At 47.0% G+C, this 22,646-nt stretch overlaps 1 protein-coding gene across 2 annotated transcripts in view; it reads left to right on the top strand.

The window, feature by feature from the left end:
- FOXN2 (forkhead box N2) overlaps positions 1 to 22,646 on the top strand; it is a 102,016-nt gene that overhangs the window by 76,409 nt on the left and 2,961 nt on the right. Inside the window, exons 3-6 of one of the 2 annotated variants that reach the window (XM_063918695.1) lie at positions 8,519 to 8,643; positions 10,308 to 10,369; positions 18,695 to 18,763; positions 19,808 to 19,855. In XM_063918695.1, coding sequence (XP_063774765.1) covers positions 8,519 to 8,643; positions 10,308 to 10,369; positions 18,695 to 18,763; positions 19,808 to 19,855 — 304 coding nt within the window. The remainder of the gene's footprint in view (positions 1 to 8,518; positions 8,644 to 10,307; positions 10,370 to 18,694; positions 18,764 to 19,807; positions 19,856 to 22,646) is intronic. The other variant, XM_063918696.1, reaches the window with a different exon arrangement.

The raw sequence follows: 22,646 nt of genomic DNA, 5'->3' as shown, positions 1-22,646 counted from the left end.
TCCCCAAAGGACTTTGTGGGGTCCTGTCCTCAGTCAGAGCATTCCCTGTGTGTGTGTGCGGAGTGTCGGTACGGCTGTGTCGACATGTTTGATGAGGAGGCTTATGTGGAGGCGGAGCAGGTGCCGATAAATGTGATGTCACCCCCTGCGGGGTCGACACCTGAGTGAATGGATATGTGGAAGGAATTACGTGACAGTGTCAACTCCTTACATAAGAGGTTTGATGACATAGCAGATGTGGGACAGCCGGCTTCTCAGTCCGTGCCTGCCCAGGCGTCTCAAAAGCCATCAGGGGCTCAAAAACGCCCGCTACCTCAGATGGCAGACACAGATGTCGACACGGATACTGACTCCAGTGTCGACGACGATGAGACTAGTGTACATTCCAATAGGGCCATCCGTTACATGTTTACGGCAATGAAAAATGTGTTGCACATTTCTGACATTAACCCTGGTACCACAAAAAAGGGTATTATGTTTGGGGAGAAAAAGCAACCTGTGGTTTTTCCCCCTTCTGAAGAGTTAAATGAAGTGTGTGATGAAGCGTGGGTTTCCCCCGATAAGAAACTGGTAATTTCCAAAAAGTTACTAAGGGCGTACCCTTTCCCGCCAGAGGATAGGATACGTTGGGAGACATCCCCTGGGGTGGATAAAGCGCTCACACGCTTGTCAAAGAAGGTGGCACTACAGTCTCCGGATACGGCCGCCCTAAAGGAGCCTGCAGATAGAAAGCAGGAGGCTATCCTGAAGTCTGTATATACACACTCAGGTATTATACTGAGACCGGCTATTGCTTCAGCATGGATGTGCAGTGCTGCAGCTGCGTGGTCAGATTCCCTGTCTGATAACATTGATACCCTTGACAGGGACACTATATTGCTAACTGTAGAGCATATCAAAGACGTAGTCTTATACATGAGAGATGCACAGAGGGATATTTGCCAACTGGCATCTAGAATAAATGCAATGTCCATTTCTGCCAGGAGAGTTTTATGGACTCGGCAGTGGACAGGTGATGCGGATTCTAAAAGGCACATGGAGGTTTTGCCTTACAAGGGTGAGGAATTGTTTGGGGATGGTCTCTCGGACCTCGTTTCCACAGCGACGGCTGGGAAGTCGACATTTTTACCCCATGTTCCCTCACAGCCAAAGAAAGCACCGTATTATCAGGTACAGTCCTTTCGGCCCCAGAAAGGCAAGCGGGTTAAAGGCGCGTCCTTTCTGCCCAGAGGCAGAGGTAGGGGGAAAAAGCTGCACCAAACAGCAAGTTCCCAGGAACAAAAGTCCTCTCCCGCTTCCTCTAAGTCCACTGTATGACGCTGGGGCTCCACAGGTGGAGCCAGGTGCGGTGGGGGCCCGTCTCCGGAACTTCAGCGACCAGTGGGTTCGCTCACGGGTGGATCCCTGGATTCTACAAGTGGTGTCTCAGGGGTACAAGCTGGAATTCGAGACGTCTCCCCCTCGCCGTTTCCTCAAATCAGCCTGACTGAGACCGGATGTGACGTCATGATCAATTGAATAGATCATTTCACCAGGTATAAAAGATGGCTCAGGACAGCTAACCTCATCCAATTCTTGAGAAAGGTTCTTGGGAACCGAAACGCGTTGTCTTGGACTGAGGACTGATACATGTGGACTGAAGGTGAACTTATGCTGAAAAACTGTTTGCGGTGGTGCTTGGCTATTTCAGCCTAGGACCACATCAGCTTATTTATAAGCTAGCCCACCGCAACACAGGGAGAGGGTGAGAGCTTCTTTCCTGTCATATTTAAGCACTAGTCACTTTTGGAAATTCTTCAGTTCACTTTGCACTTTCATCAGTCATGTATTTTATTATTCATGTTTTTAAATAAATTTGTATGCTTTTTTTCACATTGTCATTTGAATGCCATCTTTTATACCCTGCCATCATATGGTTGCACCCACCATCCAGTGATTAAGCATCATTTCTGGGGAGTTGTGGGGTGAATTGTTGTTAGAATTCAAACCTACGTCCTATCGATAAAGCGCCAGTGACACCCAGTTCGGTTTTCTGTACCCTCAAATCAGCCTTGCCAACTACTCCCCCAGACAGGGAGGCGGTGCTGGAGGCGATTCACAAGCTGTACTCCCAGCAGGTGATAACCAAAGTACCCCTCCTTCAACAGGGACGGGGTTACTATTCCACAATGTTTGTGGTACCGAAACCGGACGGTTCGGTGAGACCCATTTTAAATTTGAAATCCTTGAACACTTTTATATAAGAAGGTTCAAGTTCAAAATGGAATCGCTCAGGGCGGTTATTGCAAACCTGGACGAAGGGGATTACATGGTATCACTGGACATCAAGGATGCTTACCTGCATGTCCCCATTTACCCTCCTCACCAGGAGTACCTCAGATTTGTGGTACAGGACTGTCATTACCAATTCCAGACGTTGCCGTCTGGTCTGTCCACGGCACCGAGGGTATTTACCAAGGTAATGGCCAAAATGATGATACTCCTTCGAAAAAAGGGAGTTATAAGATCTGTTGGACAAGCGGTCCGGATCGCATCTTCAGATGCATCGGCTGATAACCCTGTCTCCAAGGACCAGGGTGTCGCTGTTGTGGTGGCTGCAGAGTGCTCATCTTCTAGAGGGCCGCAGATTCGGCATACAGGATTGGGTCCTGGTGACCACGGATGCCAGCCTTCGAGGTTGGGGGGTAGTCACACAGGGAAGAAACTTCTAAGGACTATGGACGAGTCAGGAGACTTCCCTACACATAAATATTCTGGAACTAAGGGCCATTTACAATGCCCTAAGTCAGGCAAGACCCCTGCTTCAACACCAGCCGGTGCTGATCCAGTCAGACAACATCACGGCGGTCGCCTATGTAAACCGTCAGGGCGGCACAAGAAGCAGGATGGCGATGGCAGAAGCCACAAGGATTCTCTGATGGGCGGAAAATCATGTGTTAGCACTGTCAGCAGTGTTCATTCCGGGAGTGGACAACTGGGAAGCAGAATTCCTCAGCAGGCACGACCTCCACCCGGGAGAGTGGGGACTTCATCCAGAAGTCTTCCAAATGATTGTACACCGTTGGGAAAGGCCACAGGTGGACATGATGGCTTCCCGCCTCAACAAAAAGCTAAAAAGATATTGCGCCAGGTCAAGGGACCCTCAGGCGATAGCTGTGGACGCTCTAGTGACACCGTGGGTGTACCAGTCGGTTTATGTGTTCCCTCCTTTGCCTCTCATACCCAAGGTACTGAGAATAATAAGAAGGAGAGGAGTAAGAACTATACTTGTGGTTCCGGATTGGCCAAGAAGAGCTTGGTACCCAGAACTTCAAGAAATGATCTCAGAGGACCCATGGCCTCTGCCGCTCAGACAGGACCTGCTGCAGCAGGGGCCCTGTCTGTTCCAAGACTTACCGCGGCTGCGTTTGACGGCATGGTGGTTGAACACCGGATCCTAAAAGAAAAGGGCATTCCGGAGGAAGTCATTCCTACGCTGATTAAAGCTAGGAAAGATGTGACCGTAAGACATTATCACCGCATATGGCGAAAATATGTTGCTTGGTGTGAGGACAGGAAGGCCCCAACGGAGGAATTTCAGCTCAGTCGATTTCTGCACTTCCTACAGTCAGGAGTGACTATGGGCCTAAAATTGGGTTCCATTAAGGTCCAGATCTCGGCTCTGTCGATTTTCTTCCAAAAAGAACTGGCTTCACTGCCTGAAGTTCAGACTTTTGTTAAAGGAGTGCTGCATATTCAGCCCCCTTTTGTGCCTCCAGTGGCACCGTGGGATCTCAACGTGGTGTTGGATTTCCTAAAGTCACATTGGTTTGAGCCACTTAAAACCGTGGAGCTAAAATACCTCACGTGGAAAGTGGTCATGCTGTTGGCCTTGGCGTCGGCCAGGCGTGTATCAGAGTTGGCGGCTTTGTCATGTAAAAGCCCTCATCTGATTTTTCATATGGATAGGGCGGAATTGAGGACTCGTTCCCAATTCCTTCCCAAGGTGATTTCAGCTTTTCATGTGAACCAACCTATTGTGGTGCCTGCGGCTACTCGGGACTTGGAGGATTTCAAGTTACTGGACGTAGTCAGGGCCCTGAAAATATGTTTCCAGGACGGCTGGAGTCAGGAAAACTGACTCGCTATTTATCCTGTATGCACCCAACAAGCTGGGTGCTCCTGCTTCTAAGCAGACTATTGCTCGCTGGATCTGTAGCACGATTCAACTTGCACATTCTGCGGCTGGACTGCCGCATCCTAAATCTGTAAAAGCCCATTCCACGAGGAAAGTGGGCTCTTCTTGGGCGGCTGCCCGAGGGGTCTCGGCTTTACAACTTTGCCGAGCTGCTACTTGGTCGGGTTCAAACACATTTGCAAAATTCTACAAGTTTGAAACCCTGGCTGAGGAGGACCTTGTGTTTGCTCATTCGGTGCTGCAGAGTCATCCGCACTCTCCTGCCCGTTTGGGAGCTTTGGTATAATCCCCATGGTCCTTACGGAGTTCCCAGCATCCACTAGGACGTCAGAGAAAATATAGAATTACCGGTGAGTAAATTCTTTTCTCGTAGTCCGTAGTGGATGCTGGGCGCCCATCCCAAGTGCGGATTGTCTGCAATACTTGTATATAGTTATTGCCTAACTAAAGGGTTATTGTTATGAGCCATCTGTTCGTGAGGCTCAGTTGTTGTTCATACTGTTAACTGGATATAGTATCACGAGTTGTACGGTGTGATTGGTGTGGCTGGTATGAGTCTTACCCGGGATTCCAAATCCCTTCCTTATTGTGTCAGCTCTTCCGGGCACAGTTTCCCTAACTGAGGTCTGGAGGAGGGGCATAGAGGGAGGAGCCAGTGCACACCAGGTAGTCCTAATTCTTTCTTAGAGTGCCCAGTCTCCTTCGGAGCCCGCTATTCCCCATGGTCCTTACGGAGTTCCCAGCATCCACTACGGACTACGAGAAATAGAATTACCGGTGAGTAAATTCTTATTTTTTATTTACGTTTTTTTATCCAAATTTTATAAAGGCCTAATTACATTATTTTCTTTTTTTAAAGTAACAAACTGCCGGCACACAGCAAATGGAGCATTGGTTTCGGGAAAGTTGTTTGCTTGTAGTTTTGCAGCTGTATCTATCCTCTATCCACCTTTGCTGCTGTCATTCTGTGCAGATTATGGGGCTGTTTCTGAGTGGTGCCTAAAGTGGCTGTAGTTGCAGCTAGGCCTCAATGGTAGCCAGGTAACAAACTACTATGCTCATGCCAGAGTCTGCAGGACTGTACCGGCATCTGCAAATGGGAATCGCATCTGGTATGGAAAAACTTGTAATTTCCGTGCTATTCAAAATCGGGCCCTGTATCGGGCATATAACGCAAAAATTCAGGTATTTTTAGATAAAGTATGAAGCCCCCAATCTGTCCTCACTTGTTAGCACGAGGCGGAGACTGAATCTATTTGCAGCTATCCACTGTCAGTTTATTTTGTTAAATATTTGCCTAGACATTGGGACAGTAAGCAAATCTGGTGTGCTAATAACTGCAGGAAAACAGGTACTGCAATCACATTTCTAGTCTGTGACCTATTGCCATGGGTAAACCCTTAGGCAACTTATTTATGATCTTTCAGGTTTTTTTTAAATGTATTATGAACAGTCACTATGAAAAGAGACTTGAATCCACGCTCTATCAACCCTTGGCTTATAGGATCAGTACCATCATCTCCTGACAAGGGCTGGATTTAAGGCTTGGGTGATCCGGGGGCACTTAAGACAGAGCGACCCGCACCCACTCCCTTGTTCCCTTCACATCTTGCCAGCACTGCCCCCGCTTGTTATCCTGCTCGCACCCACTGTGTGACTGCACAGTGCAAGTGCAGTAGTGTCTTTTTTTTCTCTTTTTTTTTGGGGGGGGGGGGGGGGGTAATATTAGATTGTGTTTATCAAATTTAAACCAATGGTGTATACTAGATTTAAACTATTGGTTTAATAATGCCTGGGTACTGTTTATAGCTACACATAATTGAGACAATTAGTTTATTACATTTTAAAAAAACACATAGAAAAATAAACACACTGGTACAGGACTCAGGAGGACTCTGCATGTCTCTGTTTCCAGTCCCAAATGCTCTTATCAGATCACAGGTTACACATAGACTGCTTTGTATGAGGGCAAGAGAAAGTAAGCTAGTATGTCTGGGTCACATAGAGCCCTTTCCCCCTCCTATCTCTCCTCTGGTCGTAAAGCACTGTACTATCCTGCTTGCATTCTGGCTGCCAGGTTCTTCCTTGTGCTGCTGCACAAGAGGGAGAGCCGATGATGTCGGTGTACTGTGGCTGCCCCCCCCCCCCCACACACACACACACTACAGAGGCTGACATGAGATACAGTTCAGATTTGCTGCTGATGCCGTTCTTACTCCGGTGACTGGTTACAAGCCGCACTGTCTTCAGAGTCTTAAAAACTAGGGGTCTATGCAGATTTATGGTGCTCTATAACTGGCATGGTCAGATCATATGCTACCGCGCCGCCCCACTGTGTCCCCCAGTTTTAGACGAAGAGATCCATTCTGTAGATGTGCATAATATAATATTTGAATATATAAAAATAGTTTTGTTTTTTTAAATGTAATATAGTTTAAAAAATATATATTTTATGAAGGGTTTTGAAGGGAAATATCGTTAGTTAATTGGTTAATATAACCACTTGTAAACATGCACATATGTTATGATTACACATTACTAAAAATACTAATTGGTTTTATGTAAATTCCATGTGAAATGTGTATTTAAGTTGTGTCCTAGTGTATAAACAAATCTTTAATGGAGTCTTTTATGTTTCATAATGCTAGCACTCCTTCTGCCAATGTTTTCCTCTACACTAATAAATACAGTGATATTTGGCACTTATAAACTACATATAGATTTTGAACATGGCAGTTGCGGTCTTAGATCAGGCGTTCACTATTTTTTTTTTTTTTGCCATATGGCCTATCTGGCTTTTGTTGGGCATGTCAAGGCCTAGTGCAGAACATAGCACACAATGTGTTTTTCTTTTTTGTTTTTAAACCAAAGAAATGTCCATAACACCACTTTGTTAAATTTAAAAGTAATTAATGGAAAAATATTTCTCCAATCGGAACAATTTCTTTGTGAAAACAAAACATTGCTGGCAGCTTTTTAATCCGGGTTATTGCTGAGGCAACCTGGGGCAAGGTTGGGTGGGAAAAGGTCAGATAAAAATGACCAGAGTCTCTTTTTATCCAGGAATCTGACCCTGGTAGCTACCAGGTTCGAGCCGGACGCCGACCTGGGTAACAGTACGGTGTGAACAGCGCAACACTGGTCATCTGATCGGGGTCGCGCTGAAAGCATATTGAAATCAGGCGCTTAGAGATGATGTCATCTCCTAGTGCTGGCTGAACATGCAGATTACACACAGTTGCAGTCTGAAGGGATCTACCCGCCAATATGCTAGGTCCAGCCTGCGGTGTGAACCGGGTCTGACCCGACTGTGATGATGGTTGGAACCGTGCTTGAAAACCTGTGTCGGACCCAACATTTTGGTGGAAAAGGAGTAATACACACATACAATGGTTAAAGCTCAGTTAACTGTGCACCTCCCTGAAGTCTGCCAATGATAGCTCTAACCACTGCTAGCTCACCTGCTGCCGGCTGACTGCTAGCTCACCTGCTGCCGGCTGACTGCTAGCTCACCTGCTGCCGGCTGACTGCTAGCTCACCTGCTGCCGGTTGACTGCTAGCTCACCTGCTGCCGGCTGACTGCTAGCTCACCTGTTGCCGGCTGACTGCTAGCTCACCTGCTGCCGGCTGACTGCTAGCTCACCTGCTGCCGGCTCAGGCAGAAAAAGGTGTTTGGGGCAAGAACTGGTTTATCTTTGTGGCCCACCAGGAAAACATGAAGTGGACCATGGTACACAATATGGGAACCACAGTCATAGATCATTGAAACACTTGTAGCATTCACATACAGTATGCAATGTTTGGGTGTGAATTAATAGATTGTCAATGTCTAGGTAGACGCCATACGCTACAAAAGGTTGACAGATTAGAATTCCCAAAAGATGTTCACGTGGATAGTAAATAAAGCAGATACTAAATTTGGGACAAAATGAAAAAAAAAAAAAAAATGCGTCAAACTTTTGTACCTATCGGCTTAATACATGTTGACCATATGCTGTAGACCTAATAACTGTTGACCTATACATTGTCAGTCTATCATCTGGATACCGTAATGTTCTTTTATATGTAGTGAATTTACTCCGTTTGTTTTCCTGACAACTGAATGGGTTACATGTGTGATAACTTGATTTCCTCTACACCGTTCCCAAGATGAATGAGCGGTGACTGAGGAGTAAATGTTTCCACAGAATGTCCATCAAGTCCAATAGTTATTTCTCGCCTGGAGAGCCATGATGCTGCTGTGTATTTTTTTTTTTTTTTTTTTTACATTTAGAACTGGAGTTTTAATAATCTGCATTATTGTGTAGTTGCTGTTACTTATAACGTCCGTTGGTGTTTTAGGTGAATGGAAAAGGATCCTTATGGTGCGTTGATCCAGAGTATAAACCCAATCTTGTACAAGCACTGAAGAAGCAGCCGTTCTCTGCAGCCCTCGCATTGTACACCCCTCCTGCCTCACCGACAAGGTAAGGGATCTGTGTTCTGCTACCGTTGAAATGCCGGTCTGTCCTACTCCGTGGGCTTTCAGTCCATGTGAGGAGTAGAATTTAGCTGGTAGGCATTAAATGAAGTCCCCCTTGTTTAAGTTCTGTAGGCAAGATGTATGTTCTGTGATGCATTGAGTTTTTTGGGTTTTTATTTTTTTTTTATTTTTTTTGTCTCCATAATTTTTTTTTATTTTTTCTAAATCCCCCTTGTCCTGCCCCAATAGCAATCAGCCGTGGGATCCCTCCCCTACTTACAACTGCCACACTCTCTCTCCTATGATCGCTGGAGGTTATTTTGTGGCACTTGTCCAATGAAAGCACATGATTGTATTGCTGCAACACAGTGTTGGTTCCAGGGCGGGGTGAGGTGAATGTGGATTAAGACTAGCTCTGTCTCTCTTGGACTGTGATTGGTGGATGGCCAGTAACATCCACCAATCATTGTGCTACCTCAGCTTAGCACGGATTGGCTGCGCCTGGGAAGCAGGCAGAGGACGCTGCTCATCTGCTGCAATGTGTGTTGCAGGGCAGGATGTCTTTGCATCTCACAGGTATCCCGTCACTTGGGTTACCACAGCTGGAGCACCTGTACAGTGAGGATTTAGGTACATATGTATCAAACCTTGCTGAGAAATAAAGAGGAGCAAGATAAAGTGTCAGCCAATCGGCTCCTGTCAGTTTACAGGCAATGGGGCCAGATTTATTAACCTGGAGAAGTGATAAAGCAGTGATAAGCGGAAGGTGAGAACGCACCAGCCAATCATCACGGGTTTGAAAAATGACAGTTAGGAGCTGATTGTCTTGTGCGTTATCACCTTCCACTTATCACTGCTTTATCACTCCTCCATGCTTATTACCACTGCCCCAATGTTTGAAAAATGACATTAGGACCTGATTGGTACTTTATCTCTTTCCACTTTATCTCTCCTAAAGTTTTGAAACCTATGCCTCCAAGTGTTGTTGCTGAATTGCTGGTACAACTGTGATCACCCTTATCACAATATAGAGTTACACAAATGAAACCTAATGTTTCCTGCTCCCATTGATCTTCAGGCTTTCTTGTATATACTGTAAAACGTCACGTCATACCACAGCTTTCCGGTGGGTTGAAGTCAGGACATTTTATTTGGCATTTGTAATGATGTGCTGTGAAGACGTTTTTGTTTTTGGCTCCATTAACATATTGTTGTAGGAAATAGAATATGCTAGTCCTCTGATAAATGTAATAGATTAATTCCCATGACTGTTACTGCTGGTATGGTGCTATCAGCCTGCGCTAAACAGTCCAGTCCCTCCCCTGCTGTAGTCTCCTTTACGTGGCCCATTTTAATTACCTGTTGCTATATTTTTTTCTAAATGTGCCTATACCATTTTTACATGAATGTAGACTACATATGGGGCGGTATTCAGATGATAAATCACGTCCAATCTCCTTTCTAAAGTGATCCCCGTTATCGTGCATATCGCGCCTATAGTAATCTGGTTTAGCTGCGTAAAGGGTTAAGGCGCCATGCGAGCTGAAATGATGATACCACGCCCATCGGCAGAAACCGAAGGGGGTGGAAAGAATTGAATACCGCCCATAATAATGTGTTTTATTGTACTGGTGTGGTGTTATTACGCGCTTTCTCTTCTTCTTTCAGCGTATCTACCCCACTCTGTTTATCTTCTGCATTAAAACAGACTCAAGGCCACGCTGTGAAAGGTATTTAGCATAAGACTTGATGTAATAAACTGAGATCTAAGTATGAAATATCTCACATTTCCTGTATAATATAATCTCCCATCAGCCTTAAAGTAAAGGGATATTGCAAGGCAACACGGTGGTTACAGGTCATTGCGCAGAGACTTTTACAGATTGTTTTTTTTTATGCGGACACATTAATAAATGATGATAATGTATATGATGGTGCATGCCTCTTCACACAGGAATATTGGACATGTTTAGTGTATGTACGGTATCTGGTCTTTAGGTCGACACTCATTAGGTTGACCACTTTTGGTCGACATGCAGTAGATCAACATGGTCACTAGGTCGACTCATGAAAAGGTCCAACATGAGTTTTTTTTTTAAAAAGTCTTATTCATTTTTTGTACTTTTTCATACTTTACGATCCACGTGGACTACGGATTAGAATAGTGACCTGTGCCGAGCGCAGCGGTAGCAGAGTGAGGCGCCTTGCTTGCGAAGGGACACAGTGCACTAATTGGGGTTCCTGGTCACTTTTTATGAAGAAAACCCCATTTAAAAAGAAAAAAAAAACCATGTTGACCTTTTCCATGTCGACCTAATGACTGTGTTGACCTATTTCAGGTGTCGACCTAGTCACTGTCGACCTAATAGTGCTTGACCTAATTACTGTTGACCCTATGATCCACACCCGTATGTAGTCACGCTGCAGTAATACGGGGCTCCTGATGTGACTGGGGATCCCCTGGAAATGAGTGTATGCAGCAACTTGTTCTACCTCTCCATCTTCACTGCCTGTCCCCAGCCTTAAAGACGCCCTTCCCGAACGCATGGCAGACGTTTGGCCTCCTCTTATGAGGGTCGTATTTGCGATGAACCAGTTGATCTTTATTTGCCTAGTGCAAGCTGAGAAAGTAAAAGCAGAATTGGTTGCTGTAACTTTGCCACAGAGTACAGTACTAGTAAATGGGCCCGTGTGAGCTGACCACGTGTGTGACCGTGAATGTGAGAAGTGTGAGTGATAAGCAATGCCCGGAGGAGAGGAAGGGGCATGGAAGCTACAGGCTGGGGGGTAGACTGTGGAATAGGGATGCGAATTCTCCTCTGAAACAGATTCAGAATGATTGAGGGTGTCCAATGCACCACAAAGTTCCTACAGTCCAAATGACTCTATTGTGTACAGTAGTACACATACTGTAGAGGACACCCCCCGTTCTGGTGACCGTATGCAGAGTAGGGCCTGGTCTCCCCCTGGATCTAGTGGTGTGTTAGCTGACAACCCCCGATCTGGTTACTAGTGTGACCAAAGCTTGCACATGACCAGCCCCTGAACACTCCCAGGGTCCTGGTAGTGCTAGCACAAAGGTTTTTTGCTGTCACTACAGAACATTCCAGCCTTGGGTCTCCTCTCAGGAAGCAGCTGCTCCCTCCTGGCTTCTCGCTTTCCTTGTTTCCTCCATCCGCTGACTGGCATGGTGACGAACAATGGGAGATGGAAAAAGCAGAAAGTCAGTGATGAGCAGGAGTGTGTGTTAGAATGTGGAATTCTATTTAGAGCAAGGGTGGGGAACCTTTGGCCCTCCAGATGTTGTTGAATTACACATACCAGCATGCCCTGCTACAGTTTTGCTATTTGGCCATGCTAAAACTGTTGCAGGGCATTCTGGGATGTGTAGTTTAACAACAGCTGGAGGGCCGCAGGTTCCCCCACCCCTGATTTAGACCATAGGATGCAACTACATTCTGAGATGTGGCTTTTGTAGCAGGCAGCTTGGTTATTGTAAGCAGTAGTGTACCTAATGGGGGAGTCTTACAGCCCTAGCTGGAGACCAGCGCTGTGTGACTTCTTAACCACTCAATCGATTATTTTTTTCCTCAAAAACCGCTTCCGAAGTTGTCAGGTTTTTTATGAGTGAATTAGGTGAAGAACATTAATTTAACCCTATCCAAAATGATTTTATTAAAAAAAAATGTTTTTTAAATTTTATTTTATTATTATTTTCTCTTACGTCCTAGAGGATGCTGGGGACTCTGTAAGGACCATGGGGTATAGACGGGCTCCGCAGGAGACATGGGCACTCTAAAGACTTTAGATGGGTGTGCACTGGTTCCTCCCTCTATGCCCCTCCTCCAGACCTCAGTTAGATCCTGTGCCCAGAGGAGACTGGATGCACTGCAGGGGAGCTCTACTGAGTTTCTCTGAAAAAGACTTTTTGTTAGGTTTTTTATTTTCAGGGAGCACTGCTGGCAATAGGCTCCCTGCATCGTGGGACTGAGGGGAGAGAAGCAGACCTACTTAAATGATAGGCTCTGCTTCTTAGGCTACTGGACACCATTAGCTCCAGATGGTCGGAACGCAGGTCTCACCCTCGCCGTTCGTCCCGGAGCCGCGCCGCCGTCCTCCTCACAGAGCCGGAAGATAGAAGCCGGGTGAGTATGAGAAGAAAGAAGACTTCAAAGGCGGCAGAAGACTTCAGATCTTCAATGAGGTACCGCGCAGCCATTGCTCCCACATTCACACACACACACACACACACACACACACACACTAGCGGCACTGTATGGGTGCAGGGCGCAGGTGAGGCGCCCTGGGCAGCAATTATGAAACCTCTAGGGACACTGGCATAGATATATACTGCGGAGGCAGTATATTACAAAGATTTGAGCGGGATCGAAGCCCGCCGGTGAGGGGGCGGAGCTTGATTCCTCACCACTAACCAGCGCCATTTTCTCCACAGCACGCTGCAGAGAAGCTGGCTCCCCGGACTCTCCCCTGCTGAACACATGTACAGAGGGCAAAAAAGAGAGGGAGGGCACATTTAATGGCGCAGTGAGTATATTTATATAAAAGCGCTGTACTGACTGGGATTTTATTCCAGTGTCCGGTGGCAATGGGTGTGTGCTGGCATACTCTCTGTGTGTGTCTCTCTCTCTCTCTCTCTCTCTCTCTCTCTCTCTCTCTCTCTCTCTCTCTCTCTCTCTCTCTATCTATCTATATATATATATATATATATCTATATCTATATCTATATCTCTATCCCTGAGTGTGTGGGGGTGTCGGTACGTGTGTGTCGGCATGTCTGAAGCGGAAGGCTCATCTAAGGAGGAGGTGGAGCAGATGATTGTGGTGTCTACGTCGGCGACGCCGACACCTGATTGGTTGGATATGTGGAATGTTTTAAATGCAAATGTGTCTTTATTACATAAGAGAATGGACAAAGCAGAGTCCAGAGAAAAAAACAGGGAGTCAATCCATGGTCTCAAACGTCCCCTGTCCCAAGTAGCAGACACTGATACCGACACGGATTCTGACTCCAGTGTCTACTACGATGATGCGAGGTTACACCCAAGGGTGACCAAAAGTATTCATTATATGACTATTGCAATAAAAGTTGTTTTGCACATCACAGATGACCCCTCTGTCCCTGACACGAGGGTATGCATGTTTAAGGAAAAGAAACCTGAGGTAACCTTTCCCCCATCTCATGAGCTGAACGCGTTATTTGAAAAAGCTTGGGAAACTCAAGACAAGAAACTGCAGATTCCCAAGAGAATTCTTATGGCGTATCCTTTCCCTGCACAGGAGAGGTTACAGTGGGAATCCTCGCCCAGGGTGGACAAGACTTTGACGCGCTTGTCCAAAAAGGTGGCGCTACCGTCTCCAGACACGGCAGCCCTCAAGGATCCTGCTGATCATAGACCGGAAACTACCTTAAAATCAATTTATGCACATACAGGTGCCTTGCTCAGACCGGCAATAGCGTCGGCTTGGGTTTGTAGCGCAGTAGCAGCATGGGCAGATAACTTGTCATCTGACATTGATACCCTGGATAGGGATAGCATTTTATTGACCTTGGGTCACATTAAAGATGCAGCCTTATATATGAGAGACGCTGCGAGAGACGTTGGGCTGTTAGGTTCAAGAGCCAACGCCATGGCAATTTCTGCTAGGCGAGCCCTGTGGACCCACCAATGGACGGCTGATGCCACCTCAAAGAGACATATGGAAGTTTTGCCTTACAAGGGTGAGGTTTTATTTGGGGAGGGTTTAGCGGACATGGTTTCCACAGCTACCGTGGGTAAATCTACTTTTTTACCTTATGTTCCCCCACAGCAAAAGAAAACACCACAATATCAGATGCAGTCCTTTCGTCGCATAAGTCCAGAAGAGGTCGGGGCTCTTCCTTTCTCGCCAGAGGTAAGGGTAGAGGGAAAAGAATGCCTGCTACGGCTAGTTCCCAGGAGCAGAAGTCCTCCCCGACTTCTACTAAATCCACCGCATGACGCTGGGGCTCCACTGAGGGAGTTCGCGCCGGTGGGGGCACGTCTTCGACTCTTCAGCCAGGTCTGGGTTCAGTCAGACGTGGATCCTTGGGCGATGGAAATTGTATCCCAAGGCTACAAACTGGAATTCGAAGAGGTGCCTCATCGCAGATTTTTCAAATCGGCTTTACCAGCTTCTCCCCCAGAGAGGGAAATAGTTTTAGCTGCAATTCAAAAACTATGTCAACAGCAAGTGATTAACAAGGTTCCCCTAGTCCAACAGGGGAAGGGGTACTATTCAACCCTGTTTGTGGTCCCGAAACCGGATGGCTCGGGCAGACCCATTCTGAATCTAAAATCCCTAAACCTGTACTTGAAAAAGTTCAAATTCAAGATGGAATCGCTCCGGGCAGTTATCTCCAGCCTGGAAGGGGGGGCTTTTATGGTGTCACTGGACATAAAGGATGCATACCTTCATGTCCCCATATATCCCCCTCATCAGGCGTACCTGAGATTCGCTGTACAGGACTGTCATTACCAGTTTCAGACGTTGCCGTTTGGGCTTTCCACGGCCCGAGGATTTTCACCAAGGTAATGGCGGAAATGATGGTGCTCCTGCGCAGGCAGGGAGTCACAATTATCCCGTACTTGGACGATCTCCTGATTAAAGCGAGATCGAGAGATCAATTGCTGAAAAGTGTGTCGCTCTCCCTGAGAGTGCTGCAGCAGCATGGCTGGATTCTAAATCTACCAAAGTCACAGTTGATTCCAACGACTCGGCTATCTTTCTTAGGCATGATTCTGGACACAGAACAGAAGAGGGTTTTTCTTCCGATGGAAAAAGCCCGGGAACTCCAGAACATGGTCAGAGACCTGCTAAAACCAAAAAGAGTGTCAGTCCATCAATGCACTCGAGTACTGGGAAAAATGGTGGCGACCTACGAGGCCATCCCCTTCGGCAGGTTCCATGCGAGGACGTTTCAGTGGGACCTTCTGGACAAGTGGTTGGGGTCCCATATACAAATACATCAGAAAATAAGCCTGTCCCCCAGGGCCAGGGTGTCTCTCCTGTGGTGGCTGCAGAGTGCTCACCTTCTCGAGGGTCGCAGGTTCGGCATTCAAGACTGGGTTCTGGTGACCACGGACGCAAGCCTCCGAGGATGGGGAGCAGTCACACAAGGAAGACATTTTCAGGGACTATGGCCAAGCCAGGAGGCTTGTCTACACATCAACGTACTGGAATTGAGGGCCATATACAATGGCCTACGACAAGCGGAGAATCTTCTTTGCGACCTACCGGTTCTGATTCAATCAGACAACGTCACAGCCGTGGCTCATGTATACCGCCAAGGCGGGACGAGGAGCAGAGTGGCAATGGCGGAAGCCACCAGGATTCTTCGCTGGGCGGAAAATCACGTAAGCGCTCTGTCAGCAGTCTTCATTCCGGGAGTGGACAACTGGGAAGCAGACTTCCTCAGCAGACACCATCTCCATCCAGGAGAGTGGGGACTTCATCAGGAAGTTTTTGCAGAGATAACAAGTCATTGGGGACTTCCACAAATAGACATGATGGCGTCACGCCTCAACAATAAGCTTCGGAGGTATTGTGCCAGGTTAAGGGACCCTCGGGCAGTAGCGGTGGACGCCCTGGTGACACCGTGGGTGTTTCAGTCGGTCTATGTGTTCCCTCCTCTTCCGCTCATCTCAAAAATACTGAGATTCATAAGACGAAAAAGAGTGCAGACAATACTCATTGTTCCAGATTGGCCTCGAAGGGCCTGGTATTCAGATCTTCAGGAGATGCTCACAGAAGATCCGTGGCCTCTTCCTCTCAGGGAAGATCTGTTGCAGCAGGGGCCCTGCGTGTTCCAAGACTTACCGTGGTTACGTTTGACGGCATGGCGGTTGAACACAAAATCCTAGCGGGGAAAGGTATTCCGGAGGAAGTCATCCCTACTCTGATTAAGGCTAGGAAGGAGGTAACGGCAAAATATTATCACCGCATCTGGAGGAAGTATGTATCTTGGTGTGAAGCAAAGAATGCTCCTACGGAAGATTTCCATCTGGGCCGTTTTGTCCACTTTCTACAGACAGGAGTGGATATGGGCCTAAAGTTAGGGCTGAAATTTGTACCTTAATGGAGCCTATCTATTTTCTTTCAGAAGGAATTGGCTTCTCTCCCAGAAGTCCAGACTTTTGTAAAGGGAGTGCTGCACATCCATCCTCCTTTTGAGCCCCCAGTGGCACCATGGGACCTTAACGTGGTGTTACAGTTCCTAAAATCTCACTGGTTTGAGCCTCTTCAAACAGTTGAATTAAAATTTCTCACTTGGAAGGTGGTCATGTTGTTGGCCTTGGCATCTGCAAGGCGGGTGTCCGAATTGGCGGCTTTGTCTCACAAGAGCCCCTATCTGATTTTCCATGTGGATAGAGCAGAATTGAGGACTCTTCCTCAATTTTTGCCTAAGGTGGTTTTATCTTTTCATATGAACCAACCTATTGTGGTGCCTGTGGCTACGGGTGACTTGGAGGATTCCAAGTCCCTTGATGTAGTCAGGGCCTTAAAAATTTATGTAGCCAGGACGGCTCGGGTTAGGAAAACAGAGGCACTGTTTGTCCTGTATGCAGCCAACAAGGTTGGCGCTCCTGCTTCTAAATAGTCTATTGCTTGCTGGATCTGTAACATGATTCAGCACTCTCATTCTGCGGCTGGATTGCCGTTACCAAATTCGGTAAAGGCCCATTCCACTAGGAAGGTGGGCTCTTCTTGGGCGGCTGCCCGAGGCGTCTCGGCATTACAGCTTTGCCGAGCGGCGACTTGGTCGGGGTCAAACACTTTTGCTAAATTCTACAAGTTTGATACCTTGGCTGAGGAGGACCTCCTGTTTGCTCAATCGGTGCTGCAGAGTCATCCGCACTCTCTCCCGCCCAGTCTGGAGCTTTGGTGTAATCCCCATGGTCCTTACGGAGTCCCCAGCATCCTCTAGGACGTAAGAGAAAATAAGATTTTAAACCTACCGGTAAATCTTTTTCTCCTTGTCCGTAGAGGATGCTGGGCGCCCGTCCCAGTGCGGACTAAATTCTGCAAGACTTGTATATAGTTATTGCTTACATAAGGGTTATGTTACAGTTTTGATCAGTCTCTAGCTGATGCTGTTTTTGTTTCATACTGTTCACTGGTTCGTATGTTCCAAGTTGTACGGTGTGGATGGTGTAAGCTGGTATGTATCTTGCCTTTAGATTAACAAAAATCCTTTCCTCGTACTGTCCGTCTCCTCTGGGCACAGTTCTGGAGGAGGGGCATAGAGGGAGGAGCCAGTGCACACCCATCTAAAGTCTTTAGATTGCCCATGTCTCCTGCGGAGCCCGTCTATACCCCATGGTCCTTACGGAGTCCCCAGCATCCTCTACGGACTAGGAGAAAAAGATTTACCGGTAGGTTTAAAATCTTATTTTTCCACAAACATCGAAACGTCGATCGGGAACATCGTGACCATTGCGGCTTTCATTTTGAAAGCCGGGACAGACTCCAGGTATACAGAGGGGGGTCTGAGGGTGGCTTGGGGGAGTTCATTTATACTCCCCAGCGGCTGCTATTGTCTGCAGCCGCTGGAGGGGGGTCCTGCCATGCTGACCGATCAGCAGTGATCGGCAGTACGGCAATCGGTGGGGGAGAGTGCAAGGAGGCAGAGGGACCTTCTGATCCCTCTGACAGCAGCAGCGGAGGGAAGTTTCCCTTCTCTGCTAACACTGATTATCTGACTAGTCGCATCCTTTGCGACCATGTCAGATAAGACACTTGCAGGCATGGTCGCATCTGATGCGACCATGCCAGGCAAGTGGTTAAGGAGGCGCGCTGTCAGAGGGGGAGGGTCAGGGAGAAAATGATTGGTCTTCTCTTTCATTCCGGGCCCCAATTACAAGGCCACAGCATTCATTAAATTCTGTGTACAGTTATTCGAGATCAGTGGTTTGTAGCATCCAATCAGAGACAAGTCATTCAGTGTGCTTACAGTATAGGCTAATGATGTTATGAGTGGTGAAAACAAGGCATGCAAATATTTTCCTCTCTTGCAGAATCTGACATTGATGCTGCCACTGCAATGATGCTCTTAAACAGCTCTATCAAGCATGAAGCTTTGGACTGTAAGGACCATTTTTATTTATTTTTGTTTTCATTTATTTTATTGTCTGAGCAGTGACCACCTGTGATATTGTTCCTGGGACCATTAAAGCAAAGCTGTTTTGTCAATATTTAGTTACGCTCGTTTGTAATGGATATTTGCACGCATAGGGGGGTATTCAGTTGACGGCGGGACATTTGAAAAATCCCCTCCCACTGTTGGGATTTCCAATGCAATTAGAGTACTGAAAACGGTATGTTTCTTTCTTGCTCCTCCAGAGCAAGTCTGATTTCCCTAAAATCGTTATTTTTAGGAAAAATCACTGGGATTTGCTCTTGAACCCAGGTGGCATACCCCCTCCCCCATCCTACCCAGTGGACTAATTAAACAATAGGAAGTATCCAATTAGCTTAATTAGTCTGTCATTACTCACCTTCCAAAGTGGCGTCTTCTGAATCCAACTTCAGGAGCCGGTCTCCTGCAGCAGAGGTGAGTACCTAGTGTTGTGTGAGTGCTTGTGTATGTGACCCCCCACACCCCCACAGCCCACTGCTGGGAGACATAGCTCTCCCTGCAAGGGGGATGACACTGCACAGTGGGATGCTGGAGGGGTGATCACCAGACAGGTTAAGTATTAATTTTTTTTTTAAGTTTTTTTTTTTTTTACTCGCATTGCAGGGGTTTCACAACCATTTTTTTTTAATTGGATACCGCAGGTATCGGGAGCACGCATACCTGCTGCAATCCAAAATTGGGCACAAGGTAGGCAAGGTTTTTTACCTTGCTAAACCTCGCGCCCAATTGATTTCCTCCAGTAGACTATTTATATTGATACCGTTTAACACTGCAACAACTCCTATGCTTATCTGCTTGTTACCCTGTATTACCATTTTACGTTCTATTGAATTTTTCCATATTCTTGTAATGCATTCTCCTTACTGACATCCTGGGTAATATGCTCATTCACTAGAGTTAGTTGCATACAATTTATGCTAATAAAAAATGTTCTCTGTACGTTGTATGGTTTTATGACTTAATTTTCCTATTTATTTATGTTTTATTACAGGTGTTTGCTGCAATATCAAAGAAAATGTGAAGATTGAGGTTGTAGATGGTGAGTGATTAATTTACTGTGATAATAGGAAGACTTTACTGGGGCTAATTGTGTATAGCTCATGATCTGACCAAATCATGGCTGCCTCTCATGCTAGTCACACACCTTAGTGATCCGACGCAGGATGTCATGTGACAGGTCTGATCCAATCATCTGATCCGCACACTATAATCTGCCCCCAAGTACTGCATCTGGTGCTATATTGTATCGTCCCAGTGTGTGCCTAGCATTACACGCTCTGAGATAACCTGCCCTGGGTGTTGCCTCGGATAAACGAACCCCTATTGATGCGGGGGGTGACCCTTATGCAGACTTTTTTGTTTGTGTAACATTGCTGGTGCTGAAGTAAGAGCAAAGATTATAATTGAGAGCAAGATGTGGAAGATTCACTGTTATCCATACTTTCCTACTCTCCCATGTCCCCAATGTTTGGGAGACTCCTGAATTTCGGGGCTTTCTCGATATAGCAGGCCACCCTCCCACCCGCTTCCAAAGTGACGTGGGATGGGGAGGAGCTGGATGACACAGATTGCTGCAAGTCTCATCATCAAGGCCCTCTAAGACTTACAATGATCTTTTTTCAGCGACCTGTAAGAGGGTTTTCTCTGACGTCCTAGTGGATGCTGGGACTCCGTAAGGACCATGGGGAATAGCGGCTCCGCAGGAGACAGGGCACAAAATAAAAGCTTAAGGATCAGGTGGTGTGCACTGGCTCCTCCCCCTATGACCCTCCTCCAAGCCTCAGTTAGATTTTTGTGCCCGGCCGAGAAGGGTGCAATCTAGGTGGCTCTCCTGAGCTGCTTAGAATAAAAGTTTAGTTAGGAGGTCCGGATCGCATCTGCAGATGCATCAGCGGATAACCCTGTCGCCAAGGACAAGGGTGTCTCTCCTGTGGTGGCTGCAGAGTGCTCATCTACTAGAAGCAGTCACACAGGGAAGGAATTTCCAGGGCCTGTGGTCAAGCTTGGAAACGTCTCTTCATATAAACATTCTGGAACTAAGGGCCATTTACAATGCCCTAAGTCAAGCAAAACCTCTGCTTCAGGGTCAGGCGGTGTTGATCCAATCGGACAACATCACGTCAGTCGCCCACGTAAACAGACAGGGCGGCACGAGAAGCAGGAGGGCAATGGCAGAAGCTGCAAGGATTCTTCGCTGGGCGGAAAATCATGTGATAGCACTGTCAGCAGTATTCATTCCGGGAGTGGACAACTGGGAAGCAGACTTCCTCAGCAGACACGACCTTCACCCGGGAGAGTGGGGACTTCACCCAGAAGTCTTCCACCTGATTGTAAACCGTTGGGAAAAACCAAAGGTGGACATGATGGCGTCACGTCTAAACAAAAAACTGGACAGATATTGCGCCAGGTCAAGGGACCCTCAGGCAATAGCAGTGGACGCTCTGGTAACGCCGTGGGTGTACCAGTCAGTGTATGTGTTCCCTCCTCTGCCTCTCATACCAAAAGTACTGAGAATCATAAGAAGGAGAGGAGTAAGAACTATACTCGTGGTTCCGGATTGGCCAAGACGGACTTGGTACCCGGAACTTCAAGAGATGCTCACGGACGAACCGTGGCCTCTACCTCTAAGAAAGGACCTGCTACTGCAGGGGCCTTGTCTGTTCCAGGACTTACCGCGGCTGCGTTTGACGGCATGGCGGTTGAACGCCGGATCCTGAGGGAAAAAGGCATTCCAGAAGAAGTCATCCCTACTCTGGTCAAAGCCAGGAAGGACGTAACCGCAAAACATTATCACCGCATTTGGCGTAAATATGTTGCGTGGTGTGAGGCCAAGAAGGCCCCTACAGAGGAATTTCAACTGGGTCGTTTCCTTCATTTCCTGCAAACAGGACTGTCTATGGGCCTAAAATTAGGGTCCATTAAGGTTCAAATTTCGGCCCTGTCGATTTTCTTCCAGAAAGAACTGGCTTCAGTACCTGAAGTTCAGACATTTGTAAAAGGGGTGCTGCACATACAGCCTCCTTTTGTGCCTCCAGTGGCACCTTGGGATCTCAATGTGGTGTTGAGTTTTCTAAAGTCACATTGGTTTGAACCACTTTCCACTGTGGACTTAAAATATCTCACATGGAAGGTGTCGATGCTGTTAGCCTTGGCTTCAGCCAGGCGTGTGTCAGAATTGGCGGCTTTATCATATAAAAGCCCTTACTTAATTTTTCATTCTGACAGGGCGGAATTGAGGACTCGTCCTCAATTTCTACCTAAGGTGGTTTCTGCATTTCACATGAACCAACCTATTGTGGTACCTGCGGCTACCAGGGACTTAGAGGACTCTAAGTTGCTTGACGTTGTCAGGGCCTTGAAAATATTAGTGATGAGCGAGGTTCGGTTTTACTCGGTTTTACTCGGTTTTACTCGGTTCTCAAAACGGCATCTTATTGGCTATCCAAAACACGTGACATCCGTGAGCCAATAAGATGCCGTTTTGAGAACCGAGTAAAACCGAGTAAAACCGAATCCGCTCATCACTAGAAAATATATGTTTCCAGGACGGCTGGAGTCAGAAAATCTGACTCGCTGTTTATCCTGTATGCACCCAACAAGCTGGGTGCTCCTGCTTCTAAGCAGACGATTGCTCGTTGGATTTGTAGTACAATTCAGCTTGCACATTCTGTGGCAGGATTGCCACAGCCAAAATCAGTAAAAGCCCATTCCACAAGGAAAGTGGGCTCATCTTGGGCGGCTGCCCGAGGGGTCTCGGCTTTACAACTTTGCCGAGCAGCTACTTGGTCAGGGGCAAACACGTTTGCTAAATTCTACAAATTTGATACCCT

This window comes from Pseudophryne corroboree, chromosome 4, assembly GCF_028390025.1.
Source record: "Pseudophryne corroboree isolate aPseCor3 chromosome 4, aPseCor3.hap2, whole genome shotgun sequence".
Lineage (NCBI taxonomy): Eukaryota > Metazoa > Chordata > Amphibia > Anura > Myobatrachidae > Pseudophryne > Pseudophryne corroboree.
The sequence above is the reverse complement of the archived record's forward strand: the minus strand, read 5'-3'. Positions and strand labels throughout refer to the sequence as shown.